Source organism: Dryobates pubescens, chromosome 22, assembly GCF_014839835.1.
Source record: "Dryobates pubescens isolate bDryPub1 chromosome 22, bDryPub1.pri, whole genome shotgun sequence".
NCBI classification, from domain to species: Eukaryota; Metazoa; Chordata; class Aves; order Piciformes; family Picidae; genus Dryobates; species Dryobates pubescens.
The window spans coordinates 2,840,097-2,860,169 of NC_071633.1; the positions used below are offsets into that span (position 1 = coordinate 2,840,097).

General features: G+C 47.6%; 1 protein-coding gene across 5 annotated transcripts in view; it reads left to right on the forward strand.

Annotated features, from left to right (window-relative positions):
• Positions 1-4,486: 4,486 nt before the first annotated feature.
• Positions 4,487-20,073, forward strand: part of AP2A2 (adaptor related protein complex 2 subunit alpha 2) — a 58,275-nt gene continuing 42,688 nt past the window's right edge. For all 5 annotated transcript variants that reach the window (XM_054171531.1, XM_054171534.1, XM_054171533.1 and 2 more), the window contains exon 1: positions 4,487-4,679. In XM_054171531.1, the coding sequence (XP_054027506.1) occupies positions 4,613-4,679 (67 nt within the window). In that variant the 5' untranslated portion in view covers positions 4,487-4,612. The remainder of the gene's footprint in view (positions 4,680-20,073) is intronic.

Below are 20,073 nucleotides of genomic sequence, written 5' to 3' on the forward strand. Positions count from 1 at the left end.
TGAGTCACATAACAATTTTAGCTTTTCTGTACCAAAACTGTCTGAAATGGGCTAGTAAGTTTTAAATTATGAGGCCATAAGGGCAGACCTGCACACTTGCCATGACTGCATAAGCCTTTGTTGAGGCAAAAAACAAGCAGGCAGGCAGCAAGGATGAATATAGTAAAGCCTCTCAAGTCAGTCAAAGGAGGCTGACATAAACCAATGGAGGCATGAGTGCTGCATACTGAGCCCCTTCAAAGGAAGTATTCAGCAGTATATAGAAATATTCAGCAATTATAGAGAGCTCCACATGGGTTCACTACTTGAGTATTTACCCCAGTTCCCAAGCAGAATTTGCAGCCCTTGCTTAGCTTGATACTGCCACAGTGATTCTGGTAGCAGTATTTAAGGCACTGCTTAAAGAGAAGTTGAAGTGCACCTGCATGACTTGCAGCTGCAGCATAGACTGCAATGCAGCCAGACAGGACTGGTGTGCTCAGCCTTTAGGTGTCACTGTGCTCTTAAGAGTAGACATCAGTTCAACATTTTGGCTGACTCAGAAAGCTTAAAAAAAAACCCACAGGTACTTTGTTTTCCTAAAGCACAATCTCCTACCTGGTGACATCTTAAGTTTTCAGCTTCTAAAAGAAACATAAATTGCTGTTAAGCAGCCAGATCTGCTTGTAAAGCCATGAAAAAGCAGAGGTTTGTTTAATATAAACACACAGGTGTAGAGAATCTGAGTTGAATCCAAGACTAGTTGTGCATGATGGCCTGTGGCTGCACAGCTACTCTTGGATTCATCCTGGCCTGTATTAAGAATAGTGTGGCCAGCAGGAGCAGGGAAGTCATTGTGCCCCTGTACTCTGCATTGGTTAGGCCACACCTTGAGTACTGTGTCCAGTTCTGGGCCTCTCAGTTTAGGAAGGACTTGAAGGTGTCCAGAGAAGGGCAACAAGGCTGGGGAGAGGCCTTGAGCACAGCCCTGTGAGGAGAGGCTGAGGGAGCTGGGGTTGTTTAGCCTGGAGAAGAGAAGGATCAGGGGTGACCTCATTGCCCTCTACAGCTACCTGAAAGGTGGTTGTAGACAGGAAGGGGTTGGTCTCTTCTCCCAGGCAAAAAGCACCAGAACAAGGGGACACAGTCTCAAGCTGTGCCAGGGGAGGTTTAGACTCGAGGTGAGGAAAAAGTTCTTCACTGAGCGAGTCGTTCATCATTGGAATGGGCTGCCCAGGGAGGTGGTGGAATCCCCGTCCCTGGAGGTGTTCAAGAGGGGATTGGACGTGGCACTTGGTGCCATGGTCTAGTTGTGGGGTCTGTTGGGACAGGTTGGACTTGATGATCCTTGGGGTCTCTTCCAGCCTTGGTTATACTGTGATTACTGTGAACTCAGATTCTCTGGATCCAGGGAGAAACAGATATATGAGTGACTCCCACAGGCTGTCATCTTGTCTTTCTAATAGATACCTACACAAATAAGAAGCAGTCATCTAACAACACACCCAGCAAACACACAGAACAGACACTTGAGAGATGGCCTGAGGTGTGCAGCCAGTATCAGAGAGAGAGAAACAAGCACTCTGCAGTTCTTCATCCACGAAAGAAAGGGCTGTCATTAACTTAAAGGCAGTGGAGCTTGGTAAATCTAAGTAAGAAGCAAACTGTAAATGAGAAGGATTAACCATGGGGGGGAAAAAAAAGGTGAATTTAATGGTGTCAGATCAAGGCTGAGTCTCTTTCTGGATGACAGGCTGCAGCTGCAAGCTAGACACAAGACTCAATTCAGGGGAAAAAAGAAAAACAAGCAAACAACCCTCCCCCCAACAACAGGTGAGATGAAATGGCTTGAAATGTGCAGGCAAACAGATGAAATGACAGACTGATCTGCAGTAGCCCTTAATCTTCAGGTCCTTATAATCCACTAAGTATACTAATCACTTGCATTATGACTGAAACCCTCAGCATACTTTTGGTTAGGCAGAGTAGGCCAATTTGAATCAACTTTCAGCCAATGTGATTAATTGCTCAGTGCAGACCCTACCTCCTTGGTACAAGACAGTTTAATCTTGAGATGTTTCCAGTAGCAGGAGCAGATGTGGCCTGGGAGACTGTGTTGCAGCCTTCATGAGAAACACGTGGCCTGGGCTACGCACAGCTTCATGTCCAAGGAGTCACAGGAGTGTGAATCACAGTGCTAAGCAACTGTGTCACTTAGGCAACTGAGGGCAGGCTCACAGGAGGTATGTGGCAAAGGATGGCTCTGCATATAGAATGAAAAAGAATCATGGAATTGTTTATGTTAGAAGAGACCTTTAAGATCATTGAGTCCAACCCTTAACCCAGCACTGCCAGGTCACCATCACACCATGTCCCTCAGCACCATATCTACATGGTTTTTTAATCACTCCAGGGATGGGGAGACCACCACTGGTGGGGACAGTCTGTTCCAGACCTTGACAACCCTTTTGGGGAAGAAATTATTCCTAATGTCCAACCTAAACCTTCCCCTGGTACAACTTCAGGATGTTTCCTCTCATCCTATCACTTTTTCCTTGGGAGAAAAGACCCACCCCACCTGGCTTCAGCCTCCCCCTAGGGAGTTGTAGAGAGCGATAAGGTCTCCCTTCAACCTCCTCTTCTCCAGGCTAAACACCCCCAGCTCCCTCAGCTGCTCCTCCCCAGCCCTGTTCTCCAGACCCTTTCCCAGCTTTGTTCCCCTTCTCTAGACCCACTCCAGCACCTCAATGTCATTCACTGAGTGAGGAGTCTGAAACTGAACTGAGTATTGCCAAATACAGAGGGATGATCCCTGCCCTACTCCCTCTGGTCACACCGTTGCTGATCCAGGCCAGGATGCTGCTGGCCTTCTTGGCCACCTGGGCACACAGTGGCTCATATGGTAGCTCTTGGACTGGCAGAAGTTCAGAGTGAGCACACAGGGTACATGAAGTAGATCCTGTGCACTGTTTTGGGGATCCTTTTGAGCTGGAGCACTGAGGCATGGCCTCTTGTCAGTCCACTCAGTGGAAAGCAAGATCTGGATCATACCAGAGGGTCTGTGTCCCAGTCTCCACAGTTTAGAAACAGTCATAGAAACACAGAATGGTTTGGGTTGGAAGGCACCTTAGAGATCATCCAGTTCCAACCCCCTGCCATGGGCTCTAGAAACATCTTCCACCAGCCCAGGTTGCTCAAGGCCTCATCCAACCTGGCCTTGAACACCTGCAAAGGAGAAGGCATCCACAACTTCCCTGCGCAACCTGTTCCAGTGTCTCTCCACCCTCACTGTTAAAAGTTTCTTCCTCATCTCTAGTCTGAATCTGCCCTCCTCAAGTTTCAACCCATTCCCTCTCATTTGATTACTACAAGCCCTTGTCAAAAGTCCCTCCCCAGCTCTCCTGGAGGGGGTACAGACCCTTCAGGTACTGGAAGGCTGCTCTGAGGTCTCCTTGGAGCCTTCTCTTCTCTAGGCTGAACAGCCCCAGCTCTCCCAGCCTGGCCCTATAGCAGAGGTTCTCCATCTCTCTGCTCATCTTTGTGGCCTCCTCTGGGCCCTCTCCAGCAGCTCCAGGTCCTTCTTGTGCTGGGGGCCCCAGAGCTGGAGGCAGTGCTGCAGGTGGGGGCTGAGCAGAGCAGAGCAGAGGGGCAGAATCCCCTCCCTGTGCTGCTGCTCTCCCTGCTCTGGATGCAGCTCAGCACTCAGCTGGCTCTGGGCTGCCAGGGCCCAGTGCTGGCTCCTGGGGAGTTTGTCACCACCTGACAGCCCCAAGGCCTCCTCCTCCAGGCTGCTCTCAGCCACTCCTCACAGAGAAGAGTGTAGGGGGCGAATCAGCTGCCGTGTCCTGCTGGTCACTGTAATGGGAAGCAAGAATTGAGCCATGTCAAGAGTAGGTGTTGACATGAGGTGTGACTTGTGCATTTCACTGTGTAAGTATCCAGCAGCGCCTCCAGCTGCTGTGCTGCCCTGTCCTGCTGCCCACGCTCCTCTCGGTGCCCCAGTACAATACCCTGGGCCGTCAGAGCTTACCCGTGAGCTGACATCTCCTTGTCTCCTGCTCTGCCATCCCTCTCCCTCCTCTAAGGCACTTGCACATCCGGTATTTCTCCCTCAGCAACGGTAACTGTTGTGGATCACTGGGGTCACCAGGAGAGCAGCAGATCAGGCCCTTCCCCAGCAGGGACCCGCGGAGGATTCACCCTGGGATGCAGGGCAGAAGCCGCCCCGCTGACCCTTCACGGGGCAGTGCCGCCTGCCTTCCGCACCTCAGGCCGGCCCGGGCCGGTTTAGTGGCGGTGATGGTAATCGCCTCCAAGGCGGCAGGATCACCCGGGCTCTGCGGGAGCACCCTGGGGGGGAGACCCGGGCCCTAACTCTCCACAGCGGCGGCGGCGGCTGGAAGGAGGCCCCGGGAGGCACGCGGCGTTGCCGCCCCTGCCCGCCAGGGGGCGACAGAGCGCCGCGCGGCCGCGGCTGGCGGGGGCGCGGGAGCCGTCCCGGCGCGTGCGCGGTGCAGAGGCGGCGGCGGCGGCAGCAGCGGCCTGAAGAGCCCCGCGGGGAGAGCGGGCGGCGGCTGCCGGGCTTCTTGTGGGGGTTTGGCGCGTCGCAGGGCGGCCCCGATCGCTCGCCACCATGCCTGCCGTATCGAAGGGCGATGGGATGCGAGGCCTGGCGGTCTTCATCTCCGATATCCGGAACTGTGAGTGGCGCCTGAAGCACGACGGGGCTGGGCTGGGGCCTGGGCCGGGCTGGGCCGGTCGTTGCCATGGGCCGTGGGGCCGTGGCCGTTTTCCCTCGATCCCCTCCGCGGTGCCCTCCTCCTCCCCCTGTGCCCGCCGCGGGCTCTCGCAGCGCTGCCGCCTCACGAAATGGCGACGCGCCCCGGGGGGCGGCGGGGGAGGCTGCGCGGCGCGGGGGGAGCTGCCCGAGGCCCTGGGCTGCGGGCTTGGGTGGGTTCGTGCCTCCTGAGGGGCTCCGTTGGGACGCTTCCCTCCGCCGCCTTTGCCTCGCCGTGTCGGAGCGGAGCTGGGGTGCCAGCCCCCGCGGAAGCGGGGTGCCGAGGCGCCGGTGCCCGCCGCCGCCGTTGTTTCTAGGGCGCCGAGGCGAAGCCGCCGGGGGCCGGGGGTGCGGGTGGGTTTGCGGCGGCCCGGGGGAGGCGTGCTGGTCCCTTTCCAGCTTGGTGAATGGCTTTCGATTGAGAACGTCACGGAGGGAAAGCAGGCCTCTGTGAGACGGCCTGAGCAGGGCCTTCCCCGGGTATGCCTGTGCTCGAATGGGCTCTGGGCTTCTGCAGTGACAGAAACAAGCGTTCTGGATCTGTGCCGCCAACAGTGGGATGGGGAAGGGTGTGAGGGACTGAGTGTCCCCCGCAGGGGAGAGCGGGCGGCGTGCCCGTGAGTGTGCAATGCAGAGAGCGGGAGTGCGGAGCCGCCGCCGCCGCTGCCGGGGAAGGCAGAGGGAAGATGTATGTCTGGGGCCACCCTTCAGTGCTCAGCTTCCTTTTGTGACTGAGAATCGCATATGATAGGAGTTTAATATTAATCGGAGTTGGAGATCTAAGTGTATGATGTGGCAGAAATCGCCGGGGGAAGGGCTAAGGTCACTGTGGTTGGTGTGATGAAACAGCTTTATTTTGTCCACCTGTGTGTGTGTCTGCAGATTACTTGAGGCTACTTTAAAAGCCGTGGCAGTAAGAGTTCCTATCTAACGGATGAGAGTGGATTTGGAGAAGGCTTTTTAATGCAAATTATGATGATCTAACTGGGCTTGAGAGAACTGCACCAGCTTGGAAAGCTCTTCTTGTTGATGACTTCTAATATAAGAAAAGAGGAGAAAATTACACCAATAAAATGAGGCTGTTTAAATGTAGAGTTCCCTTGAAGTAAATTCAGGTGATTTGAACTTCCAGTTGTCTAAACAGGGGATTTGTGTTTAAAAGTCAAGGTTATTAATCTTCCTTACAGCAGAAGCCTCTTTCAGAACAGGCTTGCAGAGCCTTAGATGTCTTCAGGCTTCACTCCTGTAAGTGTGGAAGGCTTGCCTGCTGCGTCAGCTCAAGGTTGTGTGAAGGCTCCTGTGCTTTGTCTGTTTGGCTCAATTATTTACTGAGCATCTTGCATTGTATGCAAGCTGCACATGTAACAGCTTCACCTGCTGTCAGAGTATTTGAGGAGACTTGCTGATGTATCTACCCACTACTTGTTTTAATGTTTTCAGTCAATTAGCTGGAAGTGGTATGATTTTATTCTTCAAACATGGTTTGTGTTGGTTAGCATCGCTCTTGTATTCCCTTCCACTGAATTCCAATGAAAACAAGATGAACATTTTAGCTCTTGGTTTCCTCACCTAGGTTTAGAGATGTGGAATAACAAGGTTGAAGGAAGTAGGATTGAATAAATTAACTACTGATTTTTCCCCCCAGGCTTGCTAGTGCACAGACAGTGTGGGAACTCTGATGGAACAACCACCTCTCTGTCCAGCTTGGACAACAATCCCCTCACTCTTTGTGTCTGCAAGAGTGACAAGTCTTGATGCAACTTTGTAGTAAAACGAGTAAGATGCTAACATTTTCACTATTTAAACGAATATTGACCTTTCTCCAATGGTTTGTCCCTACCTAGAGAGCTGTTAGGGAGCTGTAATTACTTTTGTATCTTCGTCATCATCATAATGATGATGAAAGTAACTCTAGCTTTTAAATAGCTGCGAAAAGGCTGATAGTTCCCATTAGCAGGTGATCTATGCAGCTTCCAGATAGCCCTCTGATGGCCTTTGGGTCGTCCTTTAAGTGAGCTCCCAGTGTTGTCAGGCGCTGAGTAAAACTTGAGAGCACCCTCTAGAGACTGTGCTTTGGAGGCACTGGTATTGGCTTAAGTTTCATCTTTTCCCTCATCGGAGTGGGGAGCTAGGTGTCTGTCAAGAACAAAAAGCAGTTGTTTAGGCGGACACATCTTGGACATCTAAGCAAACGCTCCTGTTCAGAAATGGGAGGGAAGTTAGACACCAAGTGCAGCTCTTAACCTCTGTTTATGGCCTTAAAAGTGGACTGAAGATCTGCCACTGGGCTGATGTGCAGAATGTCTGCTGGCATTCTGAATTTCAGTCTTAAAGCTGGTTTTGGTAGACTCTTTTCTTGCTGCAATGCTGCCTTAAGGGCCTGATGCTTTTTAGATCACCTACAACCCTTCTAGATTGAGAGATGTTGAAACATGGTGCATAGTTTTTTAATGAAAGAATAGAATTAACCAGGTTGGAAAAGACCTTCGAGATCATCAAATCTAATGCATCACCCAACACCATCTAATCAACTAAACCATGGCACCAAGTGCCTCATCCAGTCTCTTAAACACCTCCAGGGGTGGTGACTCTACCGCCATTCCAATGGCCAATCTCTTTCTAGGAAGAACTTCTTCCTAACCTCCAGCCAAAACCTCCCCTGGTGCAGCCTGAGACTGTGTCCTCTTGTTCTGGTGCTGGTTGCCTGGGAGAAGAGACCAACCCCCACCTGGCTACAGCCTCTCTTCAGGTAGTTCTAGAGAGCAAGAAGGTCTCCCCTGAGTTGCCTCTTCTCCAGGCTAAGCAACCCCATCTTCTTCAGTCCTTCCTTACAAGGCTGTGCTCCAGACCCCTCCCCAGCTTTCTTGCCCTTCTCTGGACACCTTTCAGCATCTCAACATCTTTCCTGAACTGAGGAGCCCAGAACTGGACACAGGACTCAAGGTGTGGCCTAACCAGTGCTGAGTACAGGGCAGAATGACTTCCCTGCTCCTGCTGGCTACACTCTTCCTGATGCAGGCCAGGATGCCATTGGCCTTCTTATGCCCCTGTGCACACTGCAGGCTGAACAGGAGCCTGCAATCAACTACAACCCTGAGCTATTCTGCACTGATGCAGAATCTGCGTTAGAGGTGCTGCTGAAATGATAGAGTTGCTCAGCTGGATGCATGCATGTGATTTCCAGGTAATAACATAACCTAAACTTCAGGGGGATGCTGAAGTCAATTCAGACTGTCTACCTTTGGAAGTGCTTCATCATGTTACATTCGGTTTTCTTTCTTGGGCATTTGTACCTACAGCATCTGCAGCACTGAGTCATGCATCACTCTCTTAAAAGCTTATTTTCTTACAGATCTGAGAGTGATGCTTGTCTTGCCCAGCCTGCTACAGGCTTGTTAGCAGTTTCCAGTGCTCACAACTCTAGTTGATGGTGAGTGAAGGAATGGCTCTCAGACTGTCTTTAATAGTTGAAAGGTCCATTGTCACTTCTTCGTCAGTTAGCATGGTTTTGGCTTGTGGGTTATCTATTAAACTTCATCATCTGTGTGTTAAATGCTTCTGTGCCAACTGTGACTTTGAATACAAGAATTGCTTTCAATGTGATTTAAAAATTCTGCTAAAAATGCACTGGCTTCTTGGAAGTCTGTAAAGCAGCTTGTTAAAAAGTCAGCATACTCCTTGTGGCAGCCGTTGTGATTTATTGCTAGGGGCCAAAGTGCTTCTGAATGCTTTGACTTGGCTCTTGGCTATAATATTGAGTGAGTTTTTTGGAAGCAAAGTATTTCTTACTTGTACAAATCACAATTTTCAAAATCTGATAGTATAAGAAAATTAATTGTCTTGCTGTTCCTGATAGCTCTCCAGAATTTTGTTTCAGGGCAGCTTCCTGTACACTGTTTTGTTGCTTAGAGGAGACCATTTGCTGCCTTGGCTACGAGAGCGCTTGGCACTTGGTGAACTTGTCTGCCAGCACTCCCAGGTCTGTAGAGCTGCAGGTCAGCCCCTAAAACTTGCACTGCTACAGGGGGTCATTCCTTCCCAGGTGTAGGACTCTGCTTTTGCTCTCATTAAACATAATGAGGTTTCCCTCTGTCCAGCTCTTTGGCCTGTCCAGGTCTTACTGTTTTGTATCATCAGCAAACTGGCAGAGGGTCCACTCTGTCCATTCACCCAGGTAATCGGTGAAGCAGTGTTGGACCCAGTCATGACCCCTGGGGAACATCACAACCTACAGGCCTCCAACTAGACTCTGTACTGCTGATCACAACCCTCTGAGTACAACCAGTTCTCAATCCACCTCACTGTCCACTCATTTAGTCCTCACTTCCAGAGTTTCCCTGTGAGGACATTATGGGAGATGGGGTCAAAAGCCTTGCTGAAGTTGGGGTTTGGTGAAGTGCCATCCAGACTTAAGAGTTCAGGTTAGGATCAGTCCTTGTTGCTGCTTGGATGATGTGCCTCACGAACCAAAAATCTAAGCAGGCCCATATGGGCTCCTGCAAGAAATACTTAGTCTGAAGTGGTGTGTTAAATGTTTTGTGTGTGCGCTGCAGAGCTACTGAAGCGATTTGGCTTGTGCAAGATGGTGTGTTGTAAACTCTCCAGCTGTCTTAGCTGACAGATACATCATCAGGAGGCAGTTTTCTTTTTTTTTTGAGAACAGCATTATGCTTCTCTGGAGATGAAGTACTTCTCAGTCACTTGTCACAGCCTATTCTGTTGCAACCACAGCATCTCCTCCAGTTCACCCTGCTTGCTTTTCTCCTTTTCGAAGGTGGTGTAGAAATCATTTTTTATGACATTAAGTGTAGCTACTCCTGGTAACCCTTTTCTGCACTGTGACATTGGGAAGTCATCTGCTCTTGGGTTGGTGAAATGGGCCTGTGTAGGGGCAAAAGCTGCTTTTGGGGCAGGCTATTGCAGAAGCTAAGACAGTTCATTTCCCTCACTGCTTCAGATAAGTGTCTTACCTGTTCATGTGACCTTAAAAGAGGGAGGAAGAATTCCTTTTGTTTCTTTTCCAGCTGTTTGTTCTGTTCCAAGATACTGTTTCTTCTTGGGGTATATTCTATTCTGTTCTGTTTTTTGTTGTTAAATAAAGCCCAGCAGATATGTTAAACTAAGGTGCATCCTATCTCATAGAACTTATGCATTAATTCTGCTTTGCGCCAGACGGTGTCCAGAGGCTGCTGCCTTTTGATGTCTGACTTCAGTAGCTTTGCTTGACTGAGTTTGGAACTGGTCCATCAGGTTAGGGATAAGCAGCTGGGGATTAAATAAGGTTGGTTCATGAAATTCATCGTATGATGATCACCCTTATAATTGGTTGGTAGGCAATGTAGTGCATTACCTGTGCATGTGGGAGGGGCAGGCATGTGAATTAGATGAACACATGGGTATGTATTGAGTTATTTGTTCTCCCTGAGAACAGCCACACAGTGAAGCAGACTTCACAAAGGGTGAGTTGGGCACATACAGCTTGTTTTAGAGCTGTATGTCAGCTGTAGGGCTTTCAGCATGTAGGCTAAAGCTACCATATTGCTCCTTTTGAGGCGTAGGTTATTTGCATTAGGTGTAGTTCTAAAGTAGGGCTTGAGTTGCTTCAGTAGACAGTCAATTGCATCTCTCTGTTGTATTCTTAGAATACTTACCTCTGAAGAACCTTGAAGGCAAGGCATCTTGGTTTGCTCTCCAGTTTCTCTTGCAGAGCTGTGGCCACTCATGCATTATGGACAGTTTCTGGCCTGAAAAACCCCTGAGAGCATGCTGCTTAGAGCTATAATAAGCACTAAGTCTTGCATCACTTGCTACTATTTGCAGGAGAGTGATTTAAGGAAAACACAATTAGCATAAGATTAATCTGAGGAGGGTGTGTAAAAAGAAACAAGTGTTCTGCCCATGGCTTCTGCCTTACCTTTTTGTGGTCACTTCATGGAACATTGAGGGGCTGGGGGGGTTTGAGTGGTTGGTTTGCTGTTTTGTTTTTAAGTTGATTGGCCTTTTTTTCTACATTTATTCATTTTGTGTGTGTTTGGCTGAGGAAAGAGGAGAGTAGGCAAAGATGATAATTAATTGATGAGAGGTAGTAAAGAGCTAGAATCTTCCATGTGACCTCCAACATCTCCATTAGAGACACTGGAGAATGTGACATCTGCCGAATCTGAAAATCTTTGGGGAAAGGCTGCCCATCAGGACTAGTAAGAGGAAGTTAAGGACTGTTGTAGAGGCCACTATATAGCTGCATCAATTAGTAAGCTCCTATAGGATTTTCATTAGGGCCCCTGAAATAGTTTAGAAGTGATAGTTAAGCTAGGAGACTTTGGGTAAGCCTCAGGTTGTTCTGCTGTTCAAAGGTAAACTGAGGTAGAAGAGTCCACAGTGACTTGTAGTAAATGAGTGCAAACAGTGCCTTACCCTGTTGAAAGAGGTGTAGCAGTGTGGAAATACTGTTCAAGGAAATGATTAATTAAATGTTGCTCAGTCCAGGAAGGAGGAAGAGCTGCTTTATGTAGGAGCCTAACCTTGCATTTCTGGTTTTGCATATCATCTTGGCTTAAAGCTGTTCTTTTGATAGGAATCAATGTAGTTTTGTCAACTGAGCCACCACATAGATGTTTTATGTCATAAAGTCACTCAGCTATGAACTTCTAGTAAGGTTACAGTTCATCTGGTCTCTGCAGTTGCTCCTCAAAAGTCTTTCACAGTTTGAGCTGTGTTTTCCTTAGCCTGTAGTGCCTAGTTCAAAAACCATAGGTAAGCACTTAAATTTAATAAGCTTGTATTAAATTCCTGCAATTAGAATTTCTGAATTATGGTAGGATTTAGAAAATGCTGTGTGCTCTTCTGCATGTATTTTCCTTCCTTTATGAGGACAAGGAGTTAATGGATTACTGGATTACAGTAAAGCCTGTGACTCCCTGCTGTTTCATGAGGAGTGTTCCAGGGCACATCTCTACCAGCATGCTGGAGGAAGAAGTGAGTTCTGTGGATAGCAGTTCACTTGCTGTGCAGAACATGAGAAAATGTACTCCACAGTTCTGAAATGTGATCAGTAGGTCACTGATCTCTTTGTCTGTAGTAATGGATATCTAATCACAACAGGATGTCTCAATGCACAACAATCTTCAGCTGCCTTTGTGCTATTCATGGTCTTCAGCATGACAGCCAGGCAGTTCTTTCCTCTGATCAAAGGTATCTTGTGAAAGGACAGCTTGCATTCCTGGGTTGGTTCAAAACAGGATGTTAATAACATCACTAAGCAAAAAGCTTCTTGTCCTGCAGTCTTGAATTGATCAATTTCTGAACAAAACTGAGGCCATACTAACATCTGTGAAGGTTCAGTGTTTTATAGCAGTCCCTTTGGAGTAATTGCACAGTGAGTTTGTAAAAACAAATAGCACCAGTGCTCTCCTTTGGAGACACACTCAGGTGGGCCTGAAACTTGCACCTACAGAGAGTTTAGCCAAGTGAAGGAATTTGTTCAGACTCCATAGTGTGAGGGCAGGCACACAGTGAACAGCCCTGTGTAACCTGCCTCCCTTCTGGCCCTCATCCCTGCTGTGCTAAGTAACCATCTGAGAGATTAGGGAGGGGTGGAGGATGGGTTTAGTCTGAGCCTTCATGAAGCTAATGAGCTGCATAGCAAATAGGTAGCCTGTACTTTAGAGCTGTAACATGAGTGTCTGTCCTGCTAGCAGGTAAAAGTAGTCCTTTAATTTTCTGAGATGAGATGGCAGTAGTATAAAACTCTTCTACAAAGACAAAAATGAATGCACTGCTTGCTTTCTCCTGAATATTTTCCTCCAAGTATTTTCACCTGAGTATTTTCCTCTAGGTATTTGCACTTCTTTTATTGTTGCTGTGCTAGTGTTTTAATTTGAGCCCTCTCAACCTGTTTATTCCTCAGACATCAGGGTACAAAAGCACAGTGTAGTCCTGGCGTTATGCTTGTAAGCTGGTTCAGACTTGGAAAAGGCAAGAGGGTAATTTGATTGCTTTATGCCAACTAAAGCATGTTTGGATGGTGAATGTGGTGAGCTTGCTCTCTGGTGATGTATTCTTCTGCCTTCTGCTGGCTTCTTCATGCATGGTAAAGCTGGTGTGGCTTTCCCTTTGGATATCGAATAAGCCAATCTTGCTTTTTCCTGTTTGTCTCCCTAACTGGCCTGCAGCAGCACAAGGTAGTAACAGGAGTGTGTATGCTGGGAAGAGAGCAGTGCTAAGAAACAGCCTGGAGTTTTTGTCTCCTGAATTATAGTCTTAAATCAAGTAGATTATCAAACTCCATCAGCTTATTTTGCTGAAGGGAAGCTAACAGTAGTTTGACTGTGGTGTCTCCCACCCAACTTGCCACTCAGTTTAGATGCTGCTAATGAAGCCATAACACATCTAGTGATTCTCCACCCAGAATTCTCTTTGCCACTGGTGTTGTAGGTGTCATCAGGGGCCACCTCAGCTGTATGGTGCTTGTCTCTCACCTGTTGGACTGGAAAAAATCTCCACCATTTCTGATGGAGGAGTGGCTGGGCATCCCACTCATGCTTCCCAGGATGCTTGGGGAACCAGGCAGCAGCTCCACTGAGGCTGGGAGCTCAGCAGCAGCTGCCACCATCCTCTGTTGCTTGTGCTCCTCCTGCCAGTGTCTGTTGGTGGGCAAGAACCAAACTTGGTCTGGCTCTCCCTCTGCCCTTCCTGACACAACATGGAGGCTGCTTGAAGGTAAAGCAGCACAATGGCATGGGAGGAGCTGAAGGTGTAGTGGTGTTTCTCCAGCACCTGGGGTGAACTGGAGAGCTGTCTCTAACCCAACTCCAACTTCTGTGGTCACTCCTGCTGTCCTGGCAACAGCCAGCCCAGGTCCTTGTGACACAGGTCTGGCTGATGATGTGTCAGGGAGCAAAGGTTCCTGGGAAATGCTGCAAGCAGCCAGTGGGCTCCCATGTGTGTGTGAGCATGATGACACCAGCCACCAGCATGGCCTTGGGCCCTGAGCATGGGACTTTGAGGGCTGCCAGGTGACCCCCTCCTTCCCCAAGGCCTGTCCTTGCTGAGCCCTCTGCTTCTATGGTTGTTGGACAGGCTCTCAAGAGCACTGGCCTCCCACTGTAACCCCCCTCAATGCCTTGTGAACTCCCAGGCCAGTTCCAACCATGTCTGGCCATGGAATGGGCATCCCTTGGACAACATTTAACTGGAAGTGACATGGAAACAGGCTTTACAGACTCTCTGTTCAAGGCTTCTGGTGCAGGTGAAGAATGAACCTTGACTTTGACAAACCACAGAACCCACCTGGAAAAACAGCCCCAGAGTACCCACATGTCAAATCCACTCTGAGACTCCATGTGGAGTACTCTGTCCACCTCTGGGTTCCTCAGCACAAGAGGGACATGAACCTGTTGGAGTGCGTCTAGAACAGGCCACAAAAATAAGCAAAAGACTGGAACACCTTTCCTATGAGGAACTGTTTTACAATGAGAGTGGGGAAACACTGGCCCAGGTTGCCCGTCCCTGGATACATTCCAGGTTGTATTAGGCAGGGCTCTGAGCCACCTGATATAGTTGAAGATGTCCCTGTTCATTGGAGGGGCATTGGACTAGATGACCTTCAAGGGTCTGTTCCAGTCCAAAGCAACGTGTGATTCTGTGACTTCCTGGAGAGTAATAGTTCTGTGCACCAGTACAGGTTAATCACAGAATGTTAGGGGCTGGAAGGGACCTCGAGAGATCATCCAGTCTACCCCCTCTGCCAGAGCAGGATCACCTATACCAAGGCTGGGCTGCTGGAAAGCAGCTCAGCAGAGAAGGACCTGGGAGTGCTGGTGGGACAAGTACTCCATGAGCCAGCAATGCTTTGTGGCCAAGAAGGCCAATAGTCTCATGGGGTGCATTAAGCAGAGTATGGCCAGTAGGTTCAGGGAGACTTTCCTCTCCCTCTACTCTGCCCTAGGGAGGAGGCCCTTTTGGAGCACTGGATCCAGTTCTGGGCTCCACATTTTGAGAGTCAGGGAGATACTGGAGAGAATCCAGTAGAGGCTACAAAGATGCTGAGGGGACTGGAGCATCTCGTTGAGGAGGAAGGACTGATAGACTTGTGGCTGTTCAGCAAATGAAGAGCAGGGGCTGGGGGGGATCTTCTCATTGCATGTAAATATCTGGAGGGTAGGGAGTAAGAGGATGGGACTGGTCTTGGTCTGAGATGTAGTGGTGCCTGGGGCTTGTTCTTCTCCAGGTGCAGGACTTGGCATTTGCTTAGCTTCTTGAGGTTCCTGTTTGACTATTTTGCTAGTCTGCCAAGGCCCCTCTTGAGTGATAGCAAGCCCTTCTGGTCTGTTGGTTGCTCATTTTGGTGTTTTTTTGTTTTTGTTTTTTATCATCTGCAAGCTTTCTGAGGATGCCCTCCTGTCCTCACACCTGTTGTCATTAATGAAGAGTTCATCTGACCTAATATTAATCTGCTGAAGGGAGGGGATGTGTCTCTTCTCCCAGGGAGCAAGTAATAGGACATGAGAAAATAGACTCAAGTGATGCCAGGAGTGCTTTAGCTTGGATGTGAGGAGCAATTTTTTCTCTGAAAGGCTTGTCAAGCTCTGGACCCAGCTGCCTGCAGGTGGACTCCCCAGCCCTGGAGGGGTTTCAAAGGCTGGAGCTGAGGGGCATGGTTTAGTGATGACTTGGCAGTGCTGGGTTAATGGTTGGACTGGATGATCTTAAAAGTCTGTTCCAATGTAAAGAGTTCGGTGATTCTGTGATGATTTTTTTTATTCTATATGCAGAGCCATGCTTTGTCACATACCTTTTGTGAGCCTTTTCCAACCAAAATGATTCTACAAAACAGAAAAATCCTTGTTTAGAAAACAATGACTTTCAGCTCTCAGGGAAAACATCTAACCATATCTTTAAAACTCAGGATTTGTCTGTTGTGGAGGAGCCATGTTCTGCCCAGGCAGATGTTCCTAGCCACCCTGGAATTCACAGGAGAAGCTGCTGCTCTTAGCTTTGGCAGTATTTGTGTCGCTGCTGTCCTACACAGAGAACTAGAGTCGTGCTGTCTTCAAGGCCTGTCTGATAATTGAATGTGAACAGAGAGGCATGTTCTGTCAGACAAATGGTAGTGCCACAAATAGTAACTGACACTACTAGTTGCCTTCAAGAAGCATGACAGAATGCTGGCAAGCTTTTTCTTATGCTAATAGAGCCTCCTATCCAACATGCTTTATAGTTCTTCATGCCAATAATGGCAGTTCCACAACCACAGGATTGTCAGATGGCCACAGGGCAAGTAAGAGTAAGAGACAGCACAATGTATCAGTTCTGACCTGTGCATAAATGCAAAAGAAATGAATTATTGGGTGTGCTCAGTTACACTGGCTGCTGGCCATGAGCAGATTGGAGCCAGATGGGTAGTGGAAACATCTCAACTTCAGTAAAGCAACTCTTGCTTTGTGTTGTCAGTACACCTGTCTCTCAACTTGCCTGTAGAAATCTGCTCTGCTCAGCATTTGTGTAGGTGCTTGTATAGGAAAGTGCTTCTTCACAGCCCCCTGAAAGGAGGTTGTAGGAAAGTGTGGGTCAGTCTCTTCTTCCCCGTAACAAATGGCAGGGTGAGAGGAAATGCCCTGAAGTTGCACTAGGGGAGGTTTAGGTTGGACATTAGAAGAAACTTCTTCCCTGAAAGGTTTCTCAAACACTGCAACAGGGTCCCTAAGGATGTGGCTGAATCAACATCCCTGGAGGTGTTGAAAAGATGCAGAGGTCTGGTGCTGAGGGACATGGTTTAGCACCAGCCATGGTAGAGTTAGAGAATGGTTAGGGCTTTATGATCTTAAAGTGCTTTTTTCCAACTGAAATGATTGTGATGTTTGGTTCCTTTAGGAAAGAATGTGTATGCTGGGTTGGAAACACAGCAGGCTCTGAACGCTTTGTGTGAAAGCTGAGAACTTGTAGCAGTTGTAGTTAATCAGCAGTGATGTGCTTTGTGCCTCAGACTTGGCTTAGGCTCTCTATGGTTAATCCTGATGGAGCAGGTCACCAAGTGAGCCAGAAGCAGCCCACTAATCTGAGCCTTGAAGCACTGTAGTCTTGCAACCTGCTGCCAAGTTAGTCTTAAGGTATGTGAAATGTTCTCCTCAAATGAATGGACTGAACAAATGCCTTTCCTGCAACTTGTGTTCTCATTCTCCTGTAGATTGTAATGCAGAGCTCCAAGCTGAGATACGGAGGTTTTGCTGAGGCAGTGCTGATGCTGTCTGTAGCCTGGATTACGAGTAGATTTAAGAATAGTAATTGGCTCTCTGAAGAGCTGGGGGACTTTTGATGTTCCCTAGTCTATCTTTGTTAAACAAGATGGTAATTAATGATAACAGTGCACAGCAGACTAAATTTACCTTGCCTAACGAAAGCGGTAGGCAGCATCGTGGAGTTGCAAGCCTGATAAGCTGCCAGGTATGAGGCAACCACTCCTGAGTGCCTTGGACAGTGCTGTGGCTGGCTGTTTCCTCAGGCCCTCCTCTTGGAGAAAGCAGTCACAGTAGGGCTGTAAGACTATAAGCAATACATATGTTGTTCTGCAGTGGGGCCAGCCAGAACTCACTGGCTTGCAATCTCCTTTTAATAACTTTGTAATTTAATCATAGTCTTGCTAAAGTGGAAAAAAGCCTGAATAAGTGGAAGTAAGACAGATGTGGCCTGAACCAGTATGTGGAACATAATCTTGTTCTCTGGCTTAAATGCTATCCTACCCATCAGTTTGTATACATGACACAATCTTTATTAAGCCTCTCCTAATTGATGAGTGGTCAGCTATTGGCACAGGCTGCCCAGGGAGGTTCTGGAGTCACCATCCCTGGAAGCGTTCAATAAATGTGTGGACTTGGCACTTGGGGACATAGTTTAATGGCCATGGTGGTTTTAGGTTGAGGGTTTGACTTGATTTTAGAGTTCTCTTGCAATGCAAACAAATCTATGGTTCTGTGAATAAGCTTGCCTACAGCATTTTTAGCTGGATTGCAGATCTGATTTCTTGAAACTGGGGGTTTTCTAACAACCTGGAAGTGAGGCAGAGCAGTTGCCTTTGCAAGCAAGTGTAAACCTTTAGTTCTGCAGCACAGCACTCCTTCAGCTGTCTTCAGTAGTGGTCTTGTCTTCCTTTTTAACCACCCTGAGGGTTACTTAAGTGTTTGTAGTGATGGTGAAAGTCAAGTAGGCATGTAGAAATTCCTCAGTGGATGTTACCCTGGTTGAGTAGTGTGACAAAAAGTCTAAGTTAAGCAAACACATTTTCTGTAACAGCCCACAGCCCACTTAGATGTAGCTAAAAATGGATCCTTGGGTTTTGAGTCTTTTCTTTTTCCCTGTACCTGGAACAAACCAAAGCTACCTCCATCTGCAAGGTTTTGCTTTGTCATCTAAAAAAGACAGTGTTTGGATAAGGTTACCATGCAGTATAATGGCTGCAGTTCAGGATGCTTGTTTTTAGGTACTTCAGCCTGGTTTTAATCCCTGAGTGTTGTGGTGTGACAGTCCTCAGTGACATTTAATGCCCAGCGTGCTAGTGCTGCTCTCCAAAACTGCATTTCCAGGCACATATAGACTGTACTCAGTAAAAAGGAGACAAGACTTAACTCCATACTGTGGAAATCAAGTTGAGTGATTAAACTTTCATCACAAGCTAGTTGCTTTGCTAGTTGTTCATTGAAGGTCTAGAGGAGATGATATACTGCATCTGAAAAAGAACAGCCTGAAGGAATTGAACAAAACAGTCTTGTTCAGATGCTGTGCAAGACTTGGAGAGAATAAACCTTCAGATGTGAATTTGCTGTTTAATATGGATGTTCCTGTCAACTTGCTGCTACAGCTGTGTGCACAGGGGGTGGGATTTTGAGTTTTTTTGTTTTGCTGAGGCTGCAATCCATTTCTGCCAGAGGTGCTGACTTCACAGATTCCTGAAGTATTTTAGTCAGGCTTCCCTTAATGCTCTATTGCTTGCTTAGGACACAAAGAACCTAGTTTCTAGCAGTAACTGATTATTTGTTAGCATAACAGATAATGCTGCTTGAAAAGTTTGTAGAGAGGTTTTAGTGGTAAAAAAAATATGCATGGCCTTGGCATAAGAAGGAGCAATGAACATGAGCTAATCCTTGCTAACCCTATTTTTAACATTATTGCCATGCTCAAGAGCCACAGAACTATAGAATCATTTTGGTTGGAAAACACCTTTATGATCAAGTCCATCCAAGTTCCTCAGCACCACACTAGATGCTTCTCTTCAATGTCTCAAGAGATGAGGATTCAACCACCTCCCTGGGGAGCCTGTTCCAATCTGAGATCCCTTTCATTCAAGAAGTTTGTTCTCATATCCAACCTAAACCTCCCTTGGTGCAGTCTGAGGCCATTTTTCCTCATCTGGGTGCTTGTTCCTTGGGAGAAGAGACCAGCTCTCACTGCACTCCCATCTTCCTTTCATCCTCTTGTACAGGAAAGGAGAAAAGGCTAGAAGCTAGAGAAGCAATTGTTCACAACTTGAAGTAAATACTCTATTTGTAAGGAAAGTGTATTGCAATGATATAGTAACTAAGTAACCCTACTCATGGTAGAATTACCCCAGTGTGAGGTCAGTGTTCTCAGCCCCATTAACACAGAATCTCCAGGCTGGGTGGTAACATTGTAATGAGATGTGCTCTTCACTTAAAGGGGGAAAGAAATTGGTAGTTTCAGAAATGAAATTGTTCATCTGAAACAGCTGAATTGCTGAAAATAAGGGAAATGTTTTCAAAGTGCCAGTGTGATAGCTAACAACATTGGAGTGGTGTTTATTTATATAAACACTCTACCCTTTTGGCATATGGTACTTTGTCCCTCTGTTCCTAGAGAGTGGACCCAGGAGCAACAGTTTTCTTCAATCTAGTAGAGAATTCCTAGTGCTGGGGAGCGTCTGAGACATGAACACTTGAGTATCTCTGCCATGTGCACAGGAAAAATAACCAACTCTAATAAAGAACAATCTAAAATCTGTAGTAGAAGTCACATCCTAAGCCTGAGATTGTACAAGCTGATGGCTGTTTAAAAACAGTACCACTGTTTACTGCAAAAGCCAGCTTGCTTTAGGTTGGGAGGTTAAGTGAGAGGAAAACTCATATTGTGTGTCAAACTTTGATCCCAACAGATGCATGTTACAAACTAAGGACAGTGGAACTCTCATCCTCCTTGTCCTTCTAAAGTTAGTTGGAGTTTCCAGGTCCTCCTGCTTTATCAAACAGCTAGATGCATACAGCTAGTAGTTACAATTTGTTTTGGAATTGGTATTGAGAGTTCTTGAGCTC